This window comes from Oncorhynchus masou, chromosome 13, assembly GCF_036934945.1.
Source record: "Oncorhynchus masou masou isolate Uvic2021 chromosome 13, UVic_Omas_1.1, whole genome shotgun sequence".
NCBI lineage: Eukaryota > Metazoa > Chordata > Actinopteri > Salmoniformes > Salmonidae > Oncorhynchus > Oncorhynchus masou.
The window spans coordinates 48,948,308-48,968,613 of record NC_088224.1 but is presented as its reverse complement, the minus strand read 5'-3'; the positions used below and the strand labels follow the sequence as shown (position 1 = coordinate 48,968,613).

The window sequence follows — 20,306 nt, the reverse complement described above, 5'->3', positions numbered from 1 at the left end:
GTATTCCTGGTCGTAATGTTGTTGAGGTACGCCGCTCTGATATCCAAAAGTTATTTTCGGGTGTATGTAATAACACGAAAAACGTTATGGTTTAATAGTGTAAGAAATTACACACAAAAAAATAAATGCAGAGCTGCCATGGCTGTCGGCGCCATCTTTAGGCAAGAGATACTGTTGCATGTAGATTATCTAGATTAATTATGGATTGATCATATAGGAATGTCAAAACGTTATTTTAACAACTCCAAAGCAATTGCATGTGTCACAGGAACCACTGACTCGCTGCATTTTTCTATTATCAAAACACCTGCAAGTATCTCTTAAAATTGCTAAGGACAGCTCATGAGGTCTCCGAAATATCTGTCGACTAGGTGGGACACTTATGAATGAAGAAGATTCATGCATAGCTTTTAAGAGTAGGAGTAAATAGTCTCTATTCTCAGCACAAATGTTCTACTCTGAGACGCGTGGTGGATATGGGCCCAGGACTAGGGTTAATCTGTGTCAGAATAAACGCCCCTTAAGGTACAGTTTGATTTACCATGCACTCTCAATGTACTGTGTGTGTGTTTACCCGTGGTCTCTCCAGTAACCCAGTATACACTAAGAAGACCAGCAGCACATCGGGTGGTGGAGACAGCTACGTGACCCTGTGGAGGAACTACCTGATCCTGTGTTTTGGAGTGGCCAAGCCTAGCATCATGAGCCCCGGCCAACTGAGAGCCTACACCCCTGAGATCACAGCCACTACACCTGACGGCAGCATCAACTACGACAACAAGGTAGATACTTTTGGTGATGTAGTGTATGTGGACACCTGCTCATCTTACATCTCATTCCAAAATCATGAGCATTAATATGGAGTTGGTTCCCCCCTGGCTGCTATAACAGCCTCCTACGGTCAGGGCTCTGTGCAGGCCAGTCAAGTTCATCCACAGAACTAGACAAACCATTTCTGTATGGACCTCGCTTTGTGCATGGGGGCATTGGCATGCTGAAAAAGGAAAGGGCCTTCCCCAAACTTTTGCCACAAAGTTGGAAGCAGAGGTTTGTCTAGAATGACATTTTATGCTGTAGCATTAAGAGTTCCCTTCACTGGAACTACGGGATCTTGCCCGAACCATGAAAAACAGCCCCAGACTATCATTCCTCCTCCACCAAACTTTACAGTTGCCACTATGCATTGAGGCATGTAGCGTTCTCCTGGAATCCGCCAAGCCCTGATTTGTCCGTCAAACTGCCAGATTGTGAAGCATGGTGTATCACTCCACAGCACTCGTTTCCACTGGTCCAGAGTCCAATGGCATAGACGCTTGACATTGCGTATGGTGATCGTAGTGTTGTGTGCAGTTGCTCAGCCATGGAAACCCATTTCATGAAGCTCCCGACAAACAGATCTTGTGCTAACGTTGCTTTCAGAGGCCGTTTGGAACTCGGTAATGAGTGTTGCACCCAAGAACAGATGTTTTTCAAGATCCGTACAGTGCCTTTGGAAAGTATTCAGACCCCTTGACTTTTTCCACATTTTGTTATGTTACAGCCTTTTTCTAAAATAAATACCCCATAATGACAAAGCAAAAGCAGATTGTTAGAAATGTTTGCAATTTATAAACATTTTTAAACAGATACCTTTTTACAAGTATTCAGACCCTTTGCTATGAGACTTGAAATTCAGCTCAGGTGCATCCTGTTTCCATTGATCATGCTTGAGGTGTTTCTACAACTTGATTTGAAGTCCACCTCTGGTAAATTCAATTGATTGGACATGATTTGGAAAGTCACACACCTGTCTATATAAGATCCCACAGTTTACAGTGCATGTCAGAGCAAAAACCAAGCGAAAAGGTTGAAGGAATTGTCCATAGAGCGCTGAGACAGGATTGTGTTGAGGCACAGATCTGAGGAAGGGTACCAAAACATTTCTGCAGCATTGAAGGTCTCCAAGAACAAAGTGGCCTCTATCATTCTTACATGGAAGAAGTTTGGAAACACCAAGACTCTTCCTCGAGCTGGTCGTCCGGCCAAACTGAGCAATCAGGGGAGGAGGACCTTGGTCAGGGAGGTGACCAAGAACCCAATGTTCTCTCTGACAGAGGAACTCTGGAGATTGGAGAACCTTCCAGAAGGACAACCATCTCTGCAGCACTCCACCAATCAGGCCTTTATGGTAGAGTGGCCAGACGGAAGCCACTCCTCAGTAAAAGGCACATGACAGTCTCTTTGGCTTGAATGCCAAGCGTCACGTCTGGAGGAAACCTGGTATCCCTATGTTGAAGCATGGTGGTGGCAGAATCATGCTGTGGGGATGGTTTTCAGCTGCAGGTACTGGGAGACTAGTCAGGATTGAGGGAAAGATGAATGGAGCAAAGTACAGAGAGATTCTTGATGAAAACCTGCTCCAGAACACTCAGGACCTCAGACTGGGGCGAATGTTCACCTTCCAACAGGACAACAACCCTAAGCACACAACCAACACGAAGCAGGAGTGGCTTTGGGACAAGTCTCTGAATTTCCTTGAGTGGCCCAGCCAGAGCCTGGACTTAAAGCCGATCAAACATCTCTGGAGAGACCTGAAAATAGCTGTGCAGCAATGCTCCCCATCCAACCTGACGGTTCTTGAGAGGATTTGCAGAGAAGAATGGGAAAACTCCCCAAATATAGGTGTGCCAAGCTTGAAGCATCATACTCAAGAAGAATCTAGCCTGTAATTGCTGCCAAAGTTGCTTCGACAAAGTACTTTGTAAAGGGTCTGAATACTTATGTAAAAGTAATATATATATATTTTAAATATATTAGCAAACATTTCTAAAAACCTGTTTTTGCTTTGTCATTATTGGGTATTGTGTGTAGATTGATGAGGGGGAAAAAACGATTTAATCCATTTTAGAATAAGACTGTAACCTAACAAAATGAGGAAAAAGTCAAGGGGTCTGAATACTTTCCGAAGGCACTGTAAAGTGTCTGGTTTGGGTCTATAAATAGTAATGTGAACTTGTAGGCTTACATGTATATTTAATGTAGTAGGAATAGCAAATTATCTTCTGCCGTAAATGGAAGCCTTGTTGAACGCTCCTCAGGTGATTGACACTGTTTTGTACAATGTTTTGTGTGTGTGTACCAGGTGATTTGGACCCCCTCAGTAGCTTGGCTCCTGAAGCAGCTGGTCCCTCTAATGAGAACAGAGAGCATCGAGCTGACAGAGTCCTTGGTGCTAGGCTTTGGACGCACCAACTCCCTGGTCTTCAGGTACAACACACACACACACACACACACACACACACACACACACACACACACACACACACACACACACACACACACACTAGAGTTGTCCCTGATTAGTGTGGGATTTAGCTAAGCGAAGGCAATTTGTTTTGAGAGTTTCCTCAGTACGTGATTAGGGCGATAAGATTAGAAAAATGCAGAGAATGCGTTTCAGACATTCCAGTTATATTATGGAACGCCGTTTGGGTCTTTGTGTGTCAAAAACACATACATGTCAAATAACACTATTTGACGTGTCAAATAAGATTGGTCAACAATCAGGACCTGAATATGACTGCACGTCACATAATTATTTAACACGTTCATTATTGTTTTACGTAGTTATTCCACATTGATTACACCATCACTCGTATTTCATGTGTCACAAAGATTCATCGATACGTATGCTATGATGCTGGTAAAGTTCTCACGCACCTACAGTACTGGTCATTAAAAAAAGCTAGCTAGCTAGCTGATGGATGCAAACAATGTTTTTCCCCAAAAACAGCAACACGACATTGTTTCAGTAGTTAGCTAGGTGTAATCATCTAAAATACCCTTAATTTATAAAACCGTTCTTATTTGATTAACCGTGGTCGGAACCATCTATGTGAAGCTAGCCACAATAAGGATTAGTCGCAATAGTGGAATTTCCGGTTAGCCTTCAAAATAAAAGAATGTCATTGACAGACGCAAATGAATACAAAGTGGAATTATGCCATAATTGAACAGATCATGCTAAAACGAGGTAAGAATATTGTTATATAAAATCAACAAAATCCAATAATTTGCCAAATCTGTTGAAATCACACTGGATGTATTAGACTTTAGAATTGCATTGGGGGCATACATATTTCACTGTACAGCCTTACCTATGGATTGTGGATCAATGACATGGGGTATCAGTCTACTCAGTGACACCCAGAGAACATTAGCGTTCTAGCTCTTATTGCGGGACTCTGAAACAACTGTGAATTGAGCCACATTTATTGTCAATCTATGTGCATTGAACACTATTCCTGAGGAAAAACATTACTGCGTGGATGTTTTGGAGTCTGATAACTCTGAGGAGGATGTTGGGAGAAAATATATTGGGTAGACTGATATCCCATTTCATTGATCCCCAATCCTTAGGTAAAGCTGTACAGTACAATAGGAATGTCAGTACACAAAATAGGCTGACTGGGTAGGTGATGTCACAGTCCTGCGATAAGAGCTGCAATGCTAATATTTGCGTAAACTCTTCACAGTTGTGTTCGAGTGTTACCGAGTAGATTGATACCCCATTTCATTGCTTCATATTCCAACCTCTAACATTATATAGTCTAAATATGCCATAATTCCATCAATTGTAACCTTCTGATTTGCTTTCAAATAGGGACTTTTATTTTGAAGGCTACCCTCAAATTCCACAATTGTGCCTAATCCTTATTGTGGCTAGCTTCACAACACATGACGCAAATTTACAACGTCAGCTTTGGGCAACAAGGTTAAGTAACTGGCTAGCAAGTTCAATTTCAATAGGTGAACAAGTACCTACCTAGCTAATACTTACTCACAAGGATTCCTAAATCATTGCTAAGAATTTATGAAAATGACTGCAGTTTCTACTGGTCATTGTTTACAGGCTGGATGTATTGGTGCCCCAGAAGTTGCAGTCAAACAAATAATTCCTTATTATCAACGCGGTATTGTAAACACATCGTTCGTGGCCGGTGTGTGCTTGTTTGCAGACTTTTGTTGTAAAGCTTTGACAGTGTTACTGATAGTAGTGGTGGCACTTGGCTTACACGGGCAAATTCATCAAACGCAACATTCTATAATAGAACTGTATTATTTGACATGTCAAATTAAAAGCTTTTTTAACGCGCCAAATATATTTTTTGACGTACAAAGACCCAAACGCGTTCCATATATTTTACATGTAGCAGCTGGGTGATTTATCACAGTGTCTTACCTCTGCTCCAGGGAGACGTTTCCCCAGCCAGCACAGATCAAGGATCAGCTTCCCCTCCCCCAACTGACCTAAAATAAACTGCTAGGGGAAACTTCACCCTACACCTTTTTACTCGAAGTCAACAGATACTCAAGCTATTAATTGCTAAAAGGCGCCATTTGTGATATAAACCCATTGATTAGTCATGTACTAACTGTCCGTCCCTGCATTCGTAACATGACGACAGTCAGCTGTGTAAGGTTTTAAAACCTTTGTGAGGGTTTAAAAGAGAGATGAGCGAGGGATTACACAGTGGATCATTCTGGTCTTTTTCAGTTTGGACATATCCCCTTCTCTTTGTTCCGTGTAGACTTCATTTTATCTGAAATACCTTTTTCTTGGAAATCAATTTAATCAGTGCAAAGCACTATCTATGGTACATTTTTTGTGAATGTTTATAAAATTGTATGTTCGGGGTTTTCGTCAAGTTTCAGAACATATGTCCTCTTTGTTAAAGTAACTCATTTTTGTGATCAATTACTAACTAGCTAACAAACATATGTTATTATACCACATATATGATATTATACCACGTGATCCTTCTAGATCTAGATTGAAAGGTTTCCTGAGCAAGATGGATGTTTTTTTAGGCACGTGGCTAGGATCCAAATGTCCGTTCTAGAGTTGTAATTCTGTGTGTGTCCAGGGAGCTGGTAGAGGAGCTGCATCCTTTAATGAAGGAAGCTTTGGAGAGAAGACCAGAGGTGAGCTGTGGGCATAATCATCATTACGCTTCAGTTTGTTCTTATATACACAACTACTACTTCGCAACATATTGTACGTCATTGAATAGAGAGGGGAGATCATTGCCTGACAACTCATCCTGAACTTAATTCCGCTGCTCTATTGATCTCTACATACTGTACATTTTTGTCTGAATCTGCTATCCTAGAAGTTGTTTGTGTGACTTCAAAATGAGGGGCGTTGTACTAAACAAATTCATCCGTGATTGGATCGTCTCTTAAAAGAAAAAAAAAGAAAAAAAATCGAACCAATCAGAGTATTTAAGTTGATAAAGTCATCATGTAGGCTGGCTCTGGCCCAACCCATCTGTTTCTGGGACCAATCAGAAAGGTCAGAATGTGTTCGCAAGCTAAAATCGTAGGGGAGGAAGGCAAATCCAGATTCATTGTGGAGAAGAAACTTTGGCCGAAGCGATGTGGATGGGTAGCCAGGCAAGGGAGATCACACATTGTAGATGAAACAGTTATTAGAAGAAGTGCCTTGCTGATGGATCTCTTTTCCTCCCTTTCTATCTCTCTCTCTCTCTCTCACTCCCCCCCTCTCTCTCTTTCTGTCTCAGAACAAGAAGCGCCGTGAGCGGAGAGACCTCCTGAGGCTGCAGCTTCTGAGGATATTTGAGCTGCTGGCTGACTCTGGTGTCATCAGTGATAGGTTAGAGTCACATTCATTGACCAGTCACTGCACAGGAAGCTGCTGAGGGGAGGACGGCTCATAATAATGTCCGGAACGGAGCTAATGGAATGGCATCAAACACATGGAAACCAAATCAATTGAATCAGTGCAAAGCACTGCTAGGCTCAATATACTGAACTTTTTCTGCTCCAGCCATTACCGTAAGCCCGTCCTCTCAATTAAGGTGCCACCAATCTCGTGTGAATCACTGACATGCTCACTGACAAGCTCTCTGACACAACCCACATTCACTGACACTCTCAGACTCTCAGACACCTACTGACACACAATCCACACTTATTGACATGCTCACTGGCACACTCATGGTCATGCTGGAGACACTGCCCAACACACTGAGAAGCACAGAAGACTCACAGAATACCTCCTGTCCTCCCTTGGATGTGAAAGCAACAGTATGGTTTCGAATATGTAAATAAACTAAACAAACTGTTGTCTTGACTGATGTTCTTTTCTACTTCTGTATGTCCGTCCGTCTCCATCTGTTTGTGTGTCTGTCTGGTGTCCACAGCACCAACGGGGCTCTGGAGCGGGATACGTTGGCCCTGGGAGCTCTGTTCCTAGAGTACGTGGACCTGACACGTATGCTTCTGGAGGCGGAGAATGACAAAGAGCTAGAGATCCTCAAGGACATCCGAGCTCACTTCAGTGCCATGGTGGCCAACCTCATCCAGTGTGTTCCCGGTAAATAACCAAATTACTCTTTCGCCTTTAGGGTATGTCCCAAACGGCATCCTATTCCCTATACAGCGTAGCCTAGTGGTTAGAGCGTTGGTCTAGTAACCGGAAGGTTGCAAGTTCAAACCCCCGAGCTGACAAGGTACAAATCTGTCGTTCTGCCCCTGAACAGGCAGTTAACCCACTGTTCCTAGGCCGTCATTGAAAATAAGAATTTGTTCTTAACTGACTTGCCTAGTTAAATAAAGGTAAAATAAAATATAGTGCACTACTTTTGAACAGAGCCCTATGGATCCAAAATAACTTTGTTTCAAAATAATTTTGATGTTTTGTCGTCCCCTTAGATGCGCACTGTCACCGAAAATATCTTACTGAGTCGTACTTTTTGGTAGCTTATGAATGATGAAAACAGGCCTCCGTGTGTCAAGGGTTGGTGCAGGCCCTTGGAAAGCAGGGACTCAGGACACGTGACATTGATCTTGAGTAGTCCATATCCCAAGGGACGCCAGTCCTAAAATAGTGTAGCTTAAATGGGGAAGGGCAGATGATGACTCATTGGCAGCCAGACTTCAGACTTCCTGACTGCCTGATGAATGAGAGATGACTGACGGAACACGACTGTAATCCATCGGGGAATCCCAAATTAACAACCTCGCCTCTACCAACTCGTTCGGAGGACCCTCCATTGTCACGTGTTACTGATGAAACTCTGAGGGTGACTTCCATAGAGTGGAGAGGGGATCAATGAACCCATCAACCTCGGGACACACTTGTGATGCAATTCATGTTCCACTTTTTGTTTTAAATAATAAAACAAGCATGAAATTCAAATGAACAAATTACCTGTTGCGTTTTAGAAGATATAAACCTCATTAACAGTTAAACATTTCATTTGGGGGTATTTCATTTATTTTGTGTGTAAAACATCTCAATCAGACACAAAAAGCACATCTCATAGAAAAAGGCACGACTCCAAATTACTTTGTATGAAATGGTGCAAATTCCAGGCATATCGTAGTGTGTGATGAGATGGCACTTCGCTCTGGAGCCTGCAGCCTTGCTGGCTTGGGCAAAGTGACTGAGTGTCTAATTAGCCCCTACGCCCTTGATAATTTTCACTATCTTAGCTTAGGGACACTTGTACATATGGCGGAGGCGCACGTGAATGTGCAAATGGAGGGCCGAGGGCCAAGGGGAAGGGACTAGTTTGGGATTCAGCTCTTAGTCACTCAGTCTCATACAGTAGCAGTTTGTAATGCCCCAGTGATTTTGATGCCCATATACTGTTCTGAGAAGGGGACTAACAGATCAATTTTACTGTCCTTCTTTTCTTTCTCTCCTTCTGTACTCATCTACTCTCCACTCCTCTCTGTTTCTCCCACCCTCTCTGCTCCCCTGTGTCCCCCTCTCCCCTTTGCTCTCCTCTCCCCCTCTTCTCCTCCAGTCCACCACCGACGCTTCCTCTTCCCGCAGCAGAGCCTAAGGCACCACCTCTTCATCCTGTTCAGCCAATGGGCTGGTCCCTTCAGCGTCATGTTCACGCCTCTCGATCGTTACAGTGACAGGAACCACCAGATCACCAGATACCAGTACTGCGCCCTCAAGGTACATCAATCAATCACATTTGTTATTTGTATAGCGCTATTACTAAACCATTTGTCACAGTGTTGAACAGTTTTATCTGTTTTGTATTTATTTGAACTGTATATAAAAATATGAATATGTATATACACTGAGTGTACAACACATTATGAACACCTCTTTCCATGACATAGACTGACCAGGTGAATCCAGGTGAAAGCTATGATCACTTGTTAAATCCACTTCAATTAGTGTACATGAAGGGAGGAGACAGGTTAAAGAATGATTTTTAAGCCTTTAGACAATTGAAACATGGATTGTGTATGTGTGGCTTTCAGAGGTTGAATAGGCAAGACAAAATATTTAAGTGCCTTTGAAAGGAGTATGGTAGTAGGTGCCAGGTACACCATTTTGTGTCAAGAACTGCAACGCTGCTGCGTTTTTCAAGCTCAACAGTTTCCCACGTGTATCTAGAATAGTCCACCACCCAAAAGACATCCAGCCAACTTGACACAACTGTGGGAAACACATGGGCCAGCATCCCTGTGGAATGCTTTTGACACCTTGTAGAGTCCAACTCTATAATACAGTAGGAAGGTGTTCTTAATGTTTTGTACACTCAGTGCGTAAATAGTATTTTTGTTGTCTCTTGGTGTCTTTCCTATATTTAACTTTTATTGCATTTGATTTTATTTTGAATTGAATGTAATATCTTATGTTCATGTTTATTACTGTTCTGTACTTTGTCATGTATTTGTATGTTTCATGTGGACCCCAGGAAGAGTAACTGCTGCATGCGCGGTTGCTAACGGGGATCCTAATAAACTGGACTAAACCGTAACCCTGCCTAGTTCCTGGAAGACCAAGCAGTAGCACAACAGCAATAGACAGCAAAAGAAATCCTCCTTTGGCTGTACCCAGTGGGAAAACTGGTTGTAAAGACATCAGGCTGGCAGTTGTATGTGATGTTGTGGTTAGGTTGCGTTCTATTGAGAAAGGACATAAGTCTTTTTAGCCACCCGGTTGTATTCTGACGTCACTCCAACCAGATATCAAAATATGACGTTGGTCAGGATGATATCTATGAGGCAGGATGGTCAGGATGATATCTACGAGGGTGCCCATGTTTACGGATTTAGGGTTGTACCTGATAGGTTCCATGATAATTTGTGTGAGATTGAGGGCATTTTAGATTGTAGGACGGCCGGGGTGTTAAGCATATCCCAGTTTAAGTCACCTAACAGTACAAACTCTGAAGATAAATGGGGGGCAATTAATTCACATATGGTGTACAGGGCACAGCTGGGGGCTGAGGGAGGTCTATGACAAGCTGCAACGGTGAGAGACTTATTTCTGGAAAGGTGGATTTTTAAAAGTACAAGCTCGAACTGTTTGGGCACAGACCTGGATAGGATTTCATAACTCTGCAGTAGATTGCAACTCCACCCCTTTTGGCATTTCTACCTTGGCGGAAAATGTTGTTGTTGTTGTTGGGGATGGAAATTAAATAATTTTCGTTTGGTGGCCTTCCTAAGCCAGAATTCAGACACGACTAGGACATCAGGGTTGGCGGAGTGTGCTCTAGCAGTGAATAAAACAAACTCGGGGAGGAGGCTTCTGATGTTAACATGCTTGAACCCAAGGCTCTTACGGTTACAGAAGTCAACAAATGATAGCGCCTGGGGAATAGGAGTGGAACTGAGGCTATAGGGCCTGGGTTAACCTCGACATCACTAAAGGAACAGAGTAGGAGTGGGATAAGGGTACAGCTACAGGCTATAAGAACTGGGTGTCTAGTGCGTTAGGGACAGAGAATAAAAGGAGCAGATTTCTGGCCATGGTAGAATAGATTCAAGGCATAATGTACAGACAAGGTTATGGTAGGATGTGAGTACAGTGGAGGTAAACCTAGGCGTTGAGTGATGATGAGAGCGGTTTCGTCTCTGGAGGCACCAGTTAAGCCAGGTGAGGTCTCCGCATGTGTGTGGGGTGGGACGAAATAGCTGTCTAAGGCATTTTGAGTGGGACTGAGGGCTCTACAGTGAAATAAAACAGTAAAAACTAGCCAAGACAGCAGTAGACAAGGCATATTGACATTAGAGAGAGGCATAATGCAATCACAGGTGTTGATCAGGAGAGCTAAGACAACAACTGGTAAATGGCGATGAATGGGCAGAGCGGGTCGGTTAGGTACATACAGGACCTGAGTTCATGGCTGGGGCCAACAGGTAAACAAAATGAGGTACCGTGTTATTGAAACAGTCCAGTGGGGCATCAGCTGTGTAGCCGAGTGATCATAGGGTCAAAAGAGCAGCAATAGGTGAGTCAGGGTGCCGTTCGGTAGTCACTACTACGCTAAGCGAGAAGGGGACACAGCGTTCAGAAAAGCTAGCGGGCCGGGGATAGTAGATGTTTCTTTGGCAACATCGTAACAGAATAGCCTTTTGAGACCACATCGGGCGATCACGTCGGCAGTCCAGTCTTGATGGATCGGTCGGGGCTCCGTGTCGACAATAAAGGGTCCAGGCCAATTGGCCAAGGAGGTATTGTAGCCCTATAATTAGCTGGTATATGGGCCTAGCTTGAGGCTAGCTCAAGGCTAGCTGGTGCTTGCTTCGGGACAGAGGTGTTAGCTAATAGTAGCCACTTGTTTGCAGCTAGTTAGCTGCGATGATCCGGTGTAATGATCCAGAGTGGCAGGAATCCGATGATATGGTAGAGAGAAGCAGTCCGATATGCTCTGGGTTGATATCGCTCTGTGCAGACTGAGAGGTGTTGTCCGAGCTAAGGCTGGCTGATGACAAGGAAAAAGGTGAAGACCGCTAGCCGTGGCTAACAAAGACTAGTAGCTAGTTAGCAGGCTAGCTCCTGATGGAAGTTCCAGTTATAAGGAATAAAAATAGCAGATCCGTACCACATTGGGTGAGACGGGTTGCAGGAAAGTATATTTAGTTCTTAGATAGAAACTGAGATGAAGCTATACACGAAATTTACTGGTTATTTATACGGGATAAGACACGGGAACAAGACAAAAACAAATACACATGTCCTACTGAACGTCATCTTGGATAGATAAGGGTATTGGGTATTAGTTCAGAGTTGACCATCTAGGCCAGGCAGATGTCCACTTCCATGCCGTAGTACATAAACTCTCCAGCCCACTTCCTCTGAACTCCAGAACCTCTTATTCGCATTAACACCTTCCCCTCTGTGTTAAGGGTTAAAAAGTACATGTTGTTCCTCATGGGAGATTTCCCTGGTTCTGCAGCACTACTTATAGAACATGTACTTGGGAAATGATCCGGAAGCGACGCGCTGGATAGGGTTTAAGTTACCGTACGATGATGCGGCAATGTTCATTTGCAGCTTAGCCAGTGCTACATTTCAACTTTTCCTTGCTGCTGCTTCTTTTGACTCCAGTCCATTTTCTAACTTTATCCCTCAACTCCACACATACTGTAGATTTTGTACCATATGGACTAGGGTCAATTTATAGCTGGAATCCAAACCATGTCAAGACAACATTGAATGTCCACCGTTTCTAAGAAATGTTAGGTTATAAATGTGATACTGACCAAGCCTATGTTTGGGGGAAATTCCAGTCCAGTTGTCTGACTGTTTACTGTGTATCTTGGCGCAAAAGGGCTACACCATTTAAAATGATATCAGCATTGTTGGATGATCTACTCCCTGTGACAGGGAGACCATCTACTTTGCATGGATAACTGCTGGACATTTCTATCAGCTTCTGTACCAGTGGTTCACACCATTGTTCCAACAGGCTTTGAAACACTATCACTGTGCAGTTAGGAGGTACACTCTTAGAAAAATAGGTGCTATCTAGAACTATATTCAACAGCGTGTAAAAAATATTTTGCCTTCAACAGTGTGATCAAGCCATCAATGTTTTGTGATTGTTGGTGTCGTAAAAATGTTAGCTAACGGGTTAGCAATTAGCATGTTTGACATTTCAGTGGATATACTACTACTATCAGCTTTTTGATAAGCGGCTTAGCAAAAAGTCTCGTATTATCAGTTATTGACCACCTTACTATTTTGTTAAATTACAAGATATATCCATTTAATTTTGTTTAAAAAAAAGACACCAACCTCGTATCCGAAGTGTTTCCTATATCTATATAGTTGACTAGTTGGCTAGCCTTCCGCATGTTTTTTTTCTTCCTGAAATCCGTTAGCTATATTTCAGAGGTAAAAAGTTGGATATTAAATGATGTGTGGTCTGTCGCGTAGTTGAATCTGACAAAATACAGCATGTCCCACAAAATGTGTACGTATATTTACATAACTTTTTCAAAAACTCTCAAAACCTTACTTAACTTACAATGAAAATCAGTGGTCAGATAGTTAGAAGGGTGTCTTTTGTCACAAAACTTACAGTGATGTTCTAGTCCATTTAAATGTTGAACTTGGGGTGATTTAATGCTTTAACCGCTAGAGTGTCTGGAGTTAGGGGGTGTCCGATGTTTGGGGAAAATGAGCTAAAAGGGTTCTTTGGCTGTCCCCTTAGGAAAATCCTTTTGAAGAACCCTTTTTGGTTCCAGGTAGAACCCTTTTGGTTCAAAGTATAACCATTTTGGTTTACATTTAGAACCCTTTCAACAGAGGGTTCTACATGGTACCCAAAAGGGTGCTACCTGGAACCGAAAAGAGGGTTTTTACCTGGAACCAAAAAGGGTTATTCTGTGGGGACAGCCAAATAACCCATTTGGAACCCTGTTTTCTAAGAGCTTGATCTGAGTTCAATAGCGCAACGCTGCTATCAACAGATCCTGTGTGCTGCCATTACTATCGTGTACAGCGTGTAATTTCAGTCAGTTCCTGAGCATCAAAAACAATAACCTCATAATATAAGCTAGTGATATATTTTTCATTATTCTCTTAATAGATGTATGCATTTCCTTCATAACATGACTGCAATTCATCCATTTGGGTGTCTTATTTCAGAAAGGACAAAGCAGTCCTGAACAGCAACCATCATGGTCAGTGTTAGGTACCATGGTACAAAAGCTGAGCAGTACATTGAACCACCCAACCTTAATGGTTAGTGCTAGAACCACTGGGTGATGGTACAAAAGCTACAGTGCCTTCAGAAAGTATTCATATCCCTTGACTCATTCCAAATCTTGTTGTTATAGCCTGAATTTGAAATGGATGAAATATGTTTTTCTCACCCATCTACACACAATATCTCATTGTGACAAAGTGAAAACATGTGTTTCAAAATGTTTGCAAATGTATTGAAAATGATATACATAAATATCTAAATTACATAAGTATTCAGAGCCCTGAGTCAGTACATGTTAAAATCTCTCTGGATAAGTCTCTAAGAGATTTGCACTCCTGGGTTGTACAATATTTGCCCATTATTCTTTTCAAAATTTTTCAAACTCTGTCAAATTGATTGTTGATCATTGCTAGACAACCATTTTCAAGTCTTGACAAGCCGATTTTAAGTCAAAACTGTAACTTGGCCACTCAGGAACATTCACTGTCTTCTTGGTAAGAAACTCGTGTAGATTTGGCCTTGTGTTTTAGGCTATTGTCCTACTGAAAGATGAATTCATCTTCCAATGTCTGGTGGCTAGCATAATGAACAATATTTTCCCTGAGGATTTTGCCTGTGCTCAGCTATATTCTGTTTTTTTTTATCCTGAAAAACACCCCAGTCCTTAACGATTACAAGCATACCCATAACATGATGCAGCCACCACTACACTTGAATATATGGAGAGTGGTACTCAGTAATGTGTTGTATTGGATTTGCCCCTAACAGCACTTTTTTTCAGGACAAAAATGTAATTGCTTTGCCATTCTTTTCGGTATTACTTTAGTGCCTTGTTGCAAACAGGATGCCTGTTATGGAATATTTATTGTTATGTACAGGCTTCCTTCTTTTCACTTTGTCAATTAGGGTAGTATTGTGGAGTAACTAATGTTGTTGATCCATCCTCAGTTTTCTCCTATCACAGCCATTAAACTCTGTAACTATTTTAAAGTACCCATTGGCTTCATGGTGAAGTCATGGCGGTTTCCTCCCCCCCCCCCCGGCAACTGAGTTAGGAATGACACCTGTATCTTTGTAGTGACTGAGTGTATTGATACAGCCTCCAAAGTGTAAATAATAACTTCACCATGCTCAAAGGGATATTCGATGTCTGCTTTAAAAAAAAAAATCCCATCTACCAATAGGTGCCCTTCTTTGCAAGACATTGGACAACCTCCCTGGTCTTTGTGGTTGAATCTGTGTTTGAATGCACTGCTCGACTGGGGGACCTTACAGATAATTGTAATGTGTGGGATACAGAGATAAGGTAGTCATTCAAATACTATGTTAAACACTATTATTGCCCACAGAGTGAGTCCATGCAACTTATTATGTGACTTGTTTAGCAAAGTTGCCATAACAAAGGGGTTGAATACTTATTGACTTTTCAGCCTTTCATTTTTAATCCATTTGTAACATTTTCAAAAAACACAATTCCGCTTTGCCTGATGAGGTATTGTGTGTAGGCCAGTGACAAAATATCTAAATTAAATCAATTTTCAATTCAGGCGGTAACACAACAAATTGTAGAAAAAGTCAAGGAATGTGAATACTTTCTGAAGGCACTGTATAAGCAGCACTACCCAACCTCCATGGTTAGTGCTGGAACTCACAGGGTGATGGTACAGAAGCTATAGAGCACCCAAGCTTTATTAGGAATGAGGTGTCTGAATGATCCTGAGTGAGAGCATTGGGGTTGGTCCTACTGCATGTGGTCTGTGCATGCCATGTTCTACTGTTTCTAGAGTGGGTGTGTGTGTGTTTCTCTAGGCCATGTCTGCGGTGTTGTGCTGTGGACCTGTGTTCGACAACGTTGGACTGTCCCCAGACGGATACCTCTATAAGTGGCTGGATAACATTCTAGCCTGCCAGGACCTACAGGTATGTGATGTGGCCAATCACACACACAAAAAAAACCCACACACACATTTAGTTCTTCTATCCTTTTGGGGACCTAAAATGTATTTCCATTCAACATCCTATTTTCCCTGTTCCCTAAATCTTACCATAACCTTAACCTGTAACCTAAACACTAAACATAACTCCTAATCCTTACCACTAACCCCAACCCTAATTCGAACCCTAATTGTAGACCTAAACCTAACCCTTAATCTTAAAATTGCCACACACACACACACGATTACCTTAATAGCGCTCTGATAGTTTGCTTAGTTTCCTCACAGTAAAACAACATCAGCTCCTACCAACTGTTCCCTAATTGTTTTGATCATGTGCTTTTGTCTCAGGGTAAATTTGCTCAATTATTTGTCCATTTATAACATAACTGACTGGATTAAGCACCTGTCCCTCTCTGTATATGTTTTTTTTACTCCCTCATTCAAAGTTGACTTTCAGTTTGTTCTGGTGTTTAGTGTTTACATAGCCTCGTCCCAGATCTGTTTGTGCTGTCTTGCCAACTCGTATGGTCATTGTCAGCTATACAACACAAACAGATCTGGGACCAGGCTAGTGTTTACATTCTTTAACCTTGGAATGAACAGTAAAAACTAGGCATGTAGCCCTGAAAATGGGATTCATCCTGCTAAGACAGATGTCATACAGCTTCTACTACCCTTTAAAACTAGTCTTACTCAAGGCTTTTAAAAAGGAGGAAACCATTTACACCTCAGGGGCATTCACCTTTCAATATGGATATACTGTATGTAGTATGGAATATTTCTGTCTAATGACACTTTCCATCCCCCAGTCGTTATTGCATAGCAACACCTCCAGTTATGTTTTTGTTCAGCTTTGATCGTATCACCAACGAGCAAATCGTGATTGAAGACGCATGATTTATCTGGTAGTTTGGTTGCTCAAAGTAGTTGATGGTGGTCACGTACACAGGCACACACACACAAACACACTGGCACTGACCACCTGTCATTGACCACTAGGTTCGCCAGCTGGGCTGTGAGGTAGTTATTCTGCTGCTGGAGTTGAATGCTGACCAGGTCAACCTGTTTAACTGGGCGGTCGACCGCTGCTTCACCGGCTCCTACCAACTGGCCTCTGGCTGTTTCAAGGCCATCACCACCATCTGTGGCAGCAGGTAGGAACTACAGACATCATTGGTAGGAACCCTTCTAATTCCACCATCTCTGGCACAAGTAGAAAGGTAAGAACATTTGGTCATCACTGTAAAGAAGTAGAAACTACTCAAATGTCACCTTCTGTGGCAGCAGATATTTTTTTATTTTGACCAGGTAGGCCAGTTGAGGACAAATTCTCATTTACAACTGCGACCTGGCCAAGATAAAGCAAAGGAGTGCGACAAAAACACAACACAGAGTTACACGTGGGATAAACAAACGTACAGTCAATAACACAATAGAAAATCTGTATACAGTGTGTGCAAGGAGGTAAGGCAATAAATAGGCCATAGTGGCAAAGTAATTACAATTTAGCAATTAACACTGGAGTGATAGATGTGCAGATGAGGATGTGCAAGTAGAAATACTGGTGTGCAAAAGAGCAGAAAAAAACAAATATGGGGATGAGGTAGGTAGTAGGTTGGGTGGGCTATTTACAGATGGGCTGTGTACAGCTGCAGCGATCGGTAAGCTGCTCTGACAGCCGATGCTTGAAGTTAGTGAGGGAGGTATAAGTTTCCAACTTCAGTGATTTTTGCAATTTCTTCCAGTCATTGGCAGTAGAGAACTGGAAGGAAAGGCGGCCAAAGGAGGTGTTGGCTTTGGGGATGACCAGTGAAATATACCTGCTGGAGTGCGTGCTACGGGTGGGTGTTGCTATGGTGACCAGTGAGCTGAGATAAGGCGGGGCTTTACCTAGCAGAGACTTATAGATGACCTGGAGCCAGTGGGTTTGGCGACGAATATGTAGCGAGGACCAGCCAACAAGAGCATACAGGTTGCAATGGTGGGTAGTGTATGGGGCTTTGGTGACAAAACAGATGGCACTGTGATAGACTGCATCCAAATGAACTAAGTTAAGAATCATATAGATCATTGGTAGGAACCGCTCTACTATAGACATCATGAGCAGGAACTGATCAAATGCCGCTCTCTGTTACATAACTCAACCTTACACTTCAAATACTGAACTGAAACATCATTATTTGTTGAAATAGTCTGTAATAGTTTAACCTGCTGGTATAATGCTTTATACAACATCATTGTCCAATGGGTAAGATAATATGTTAATAGTGCAGATACATGCTCCTCTAAGAAAACCAATGGCCCCAACCTCATGTCTCTCATGCGTTCTGAAGTTATTGGAGTGGTTACACTTTTATGATGGCCAGAATTAGGGAGAAAAAAAAGTGGTCAAAAATCAGAAAACTTGCCTTGCGTCAGCTAAACTGGATTATGTGCAAGAATTAAGGCTACTGGCTACCTTGGTTCAAAATATACATAGCTGGCTACCTGACAGGCTCACTTTTCCATTTCCTGTCATCTTTCTTCTCAAAATCCGCAGGACAAAAAAACAATATAGAGGTAAGATGGATATCGATTTTGACAGTAGTATCATATTCATATTTATTCAAAATTCCAGTTCTTTTTCTAAGATTTCTTACCAAAATAAGCTTATCTCTGTGAAATTTTAACAGAGCACTGAGTGTATTCCAAGATTTTTATTTTCAAAGACTTTTACATTTAATTCAGCACGTGTAATGCTAATTTAGCAATTTGCGACCCGTGGAAACAACTTTGAAGACGACGACCACAAAATGTAAAATACTCAAAAGTCGTTACGAGAAACCTGCACCGCCATGTCAAGAGCTCAGTGCTTATTATCGGATGCATTCGTTTACGAAATCCAACTTTTAGAATGTAATATTAATGATATGTAAGAGAAGATTTTATAACATGATGAAGTGAAATTTCATCAAAGCACTCTTTCACCCACTCTAGGCAGTGTGGGTGGACACCCTATTTATGCATTCATCATAATGCATTACGCCTACAAGCTTTATTAAGTACTGTAAAGTTTTACCAAATATGATATTAATCTTGATTATCCTTCACTTGCAGAAACTATCCCTGTGACATTGTGACTTTGTTGAATTTGGTGCTCTTCAAGGCATCAGACACCAGCAGGGAAATGTATGAAATCTCAATGCAGCTAATGCAGGTAAGGACGAACTACACTGAGAACAACTTTATTTGAATAGTCTGTCTATAGACGCTCAGCAAACCAATACACCCAATAGACTCAATCTGTAGGATGTACATAGATGGACTATCTAAATAAATGTATGATACCCTTCCATTGTAAACTGATAACAGGGTTTTTACAGTTTACTTCCTGAATTAGCTGAAATGAATGCAGGTTAATGCTTTTTGTCATGAATCTTGTTCTGGAAGCAGGTCTTTAGAGTGGTCGCGAGGTGGCACAGCCTGCAAAGTCATAAAATCTGGTTATACAGCTAACCTTAACCCTAACCTTAACCACACTGCAAGCTCTATGCCTAATCCAACCTTAAATTAAGACCAAAAAGCACATTTTTACAATAAAGGCAATTTTGACTTTGCAACTGGCCCATCTAATGGAAATCACTCAGTTCTACCTCAAGGACAAGACTCATCCCAATAAATGTCAACCTGTGAATGTAATTAGAATGGACCCCAACCATGACTGATAATATCCTGGACTAAGAGTGTTCTTTCTTTCTTGATAACCAGATTCTGGAGGCAAAGCTGCTTGTGTATTCCAAGACGATAGCAGACCAGAAGCCCAGTAGTATCCTGGATAGGACCCACAGACCTCTGCCTCCCCTCTACAACATCTCTCTAGCCCAGCTCTCACAGCAACTGGCTAGGATGTACCCCGAACTCACTCTGCCTCTCTTCTCAGGTATTGTGTGTGTGTCGTACTCACGTAGTACCTACAAGCAGGTCATCTTCATTTGGCTTCCTGCAGTCTCCAAGTCCAGAACAGACTACGGGAGGCGTACAGTACTACAATAGAGCCATGACTACATGGAACTCTATTCCACATAAGATAACTGATGCAGCAGTAGAATAATATTTAAAAAACAGATAAAAATAAAACTTATGGAACAGCAGGGACTGTGAAGCAACTCAAACATAGGCACACATGCACATGGAATTTGTGTTGTAGATATTTGGTAGTGCAGTAGGGGCCTGAGGGCACACAGTGTGTTGTGAATGTATTGTAATGTTTTTAAAATTGTATAACTGCCTTAATTTTTCTGGTCCCCAGGAAGAGTAGCTGCTAATGGGGATAATAATAAATACAAATACAAACAGGGCCTGTATTTATCAGGTGTCTCAGGGAAGGAGTGCTGATCTGGGACCATGTCCT

The 20,306-nt window shown here is 42.1% G+C and overlaps 1 protein-coding gene across 4 annotated transcripts in view; it reads left to right on the top strand.

Moving 5' to 3' along the window:
• The window catches only part of LOC135552472 (protein furry homolog), a 250,025-nt gene that overhangs the window by 109,565 nt on the left and 120,154 nt on the right, over positions 1-20,306 (top strand). For all 4 annotated transcript variants that reach the window (XM_064984132.1, XM_064984129.1, XM_064984130.1 and 1 more), the window contains exons 23-32: positions 590-782; positions 3,122-3,246; positions 5,907-5,964; positions 6,564-6,655; positions 7,206-7,378; positions 8,817-8,977; positions 15,789-15,899; positions 16,916-17,070; positions 19,013-19,112; positions 19,664-19,835. In XM_064984132.1, coding sequence (XP_064840204.1) covers positions 590-782; positions 3,122-3,246; positions 5,907-5,964; positions 6,564-6,655; positions 7,206-7,378; positions 8,817-8,977; positions 15,789-15,899; positions 16,916-17,070; positions 19,013-19,112; positions 19,664-19,835 — 1,340 coding nt within the window. The remainder of the gene's footprint in view (positions 1-589; positions 783-3,121; positions 3,247-5,906; positions 5,965-6,563; positions 6,656-7,205; positions 7,379-8,816; positions 8,978-15,788; positions 15,900-16,915; positions 17,071-19,012; positions 19,113-19,663; positions 19,836-20,306) is intronic.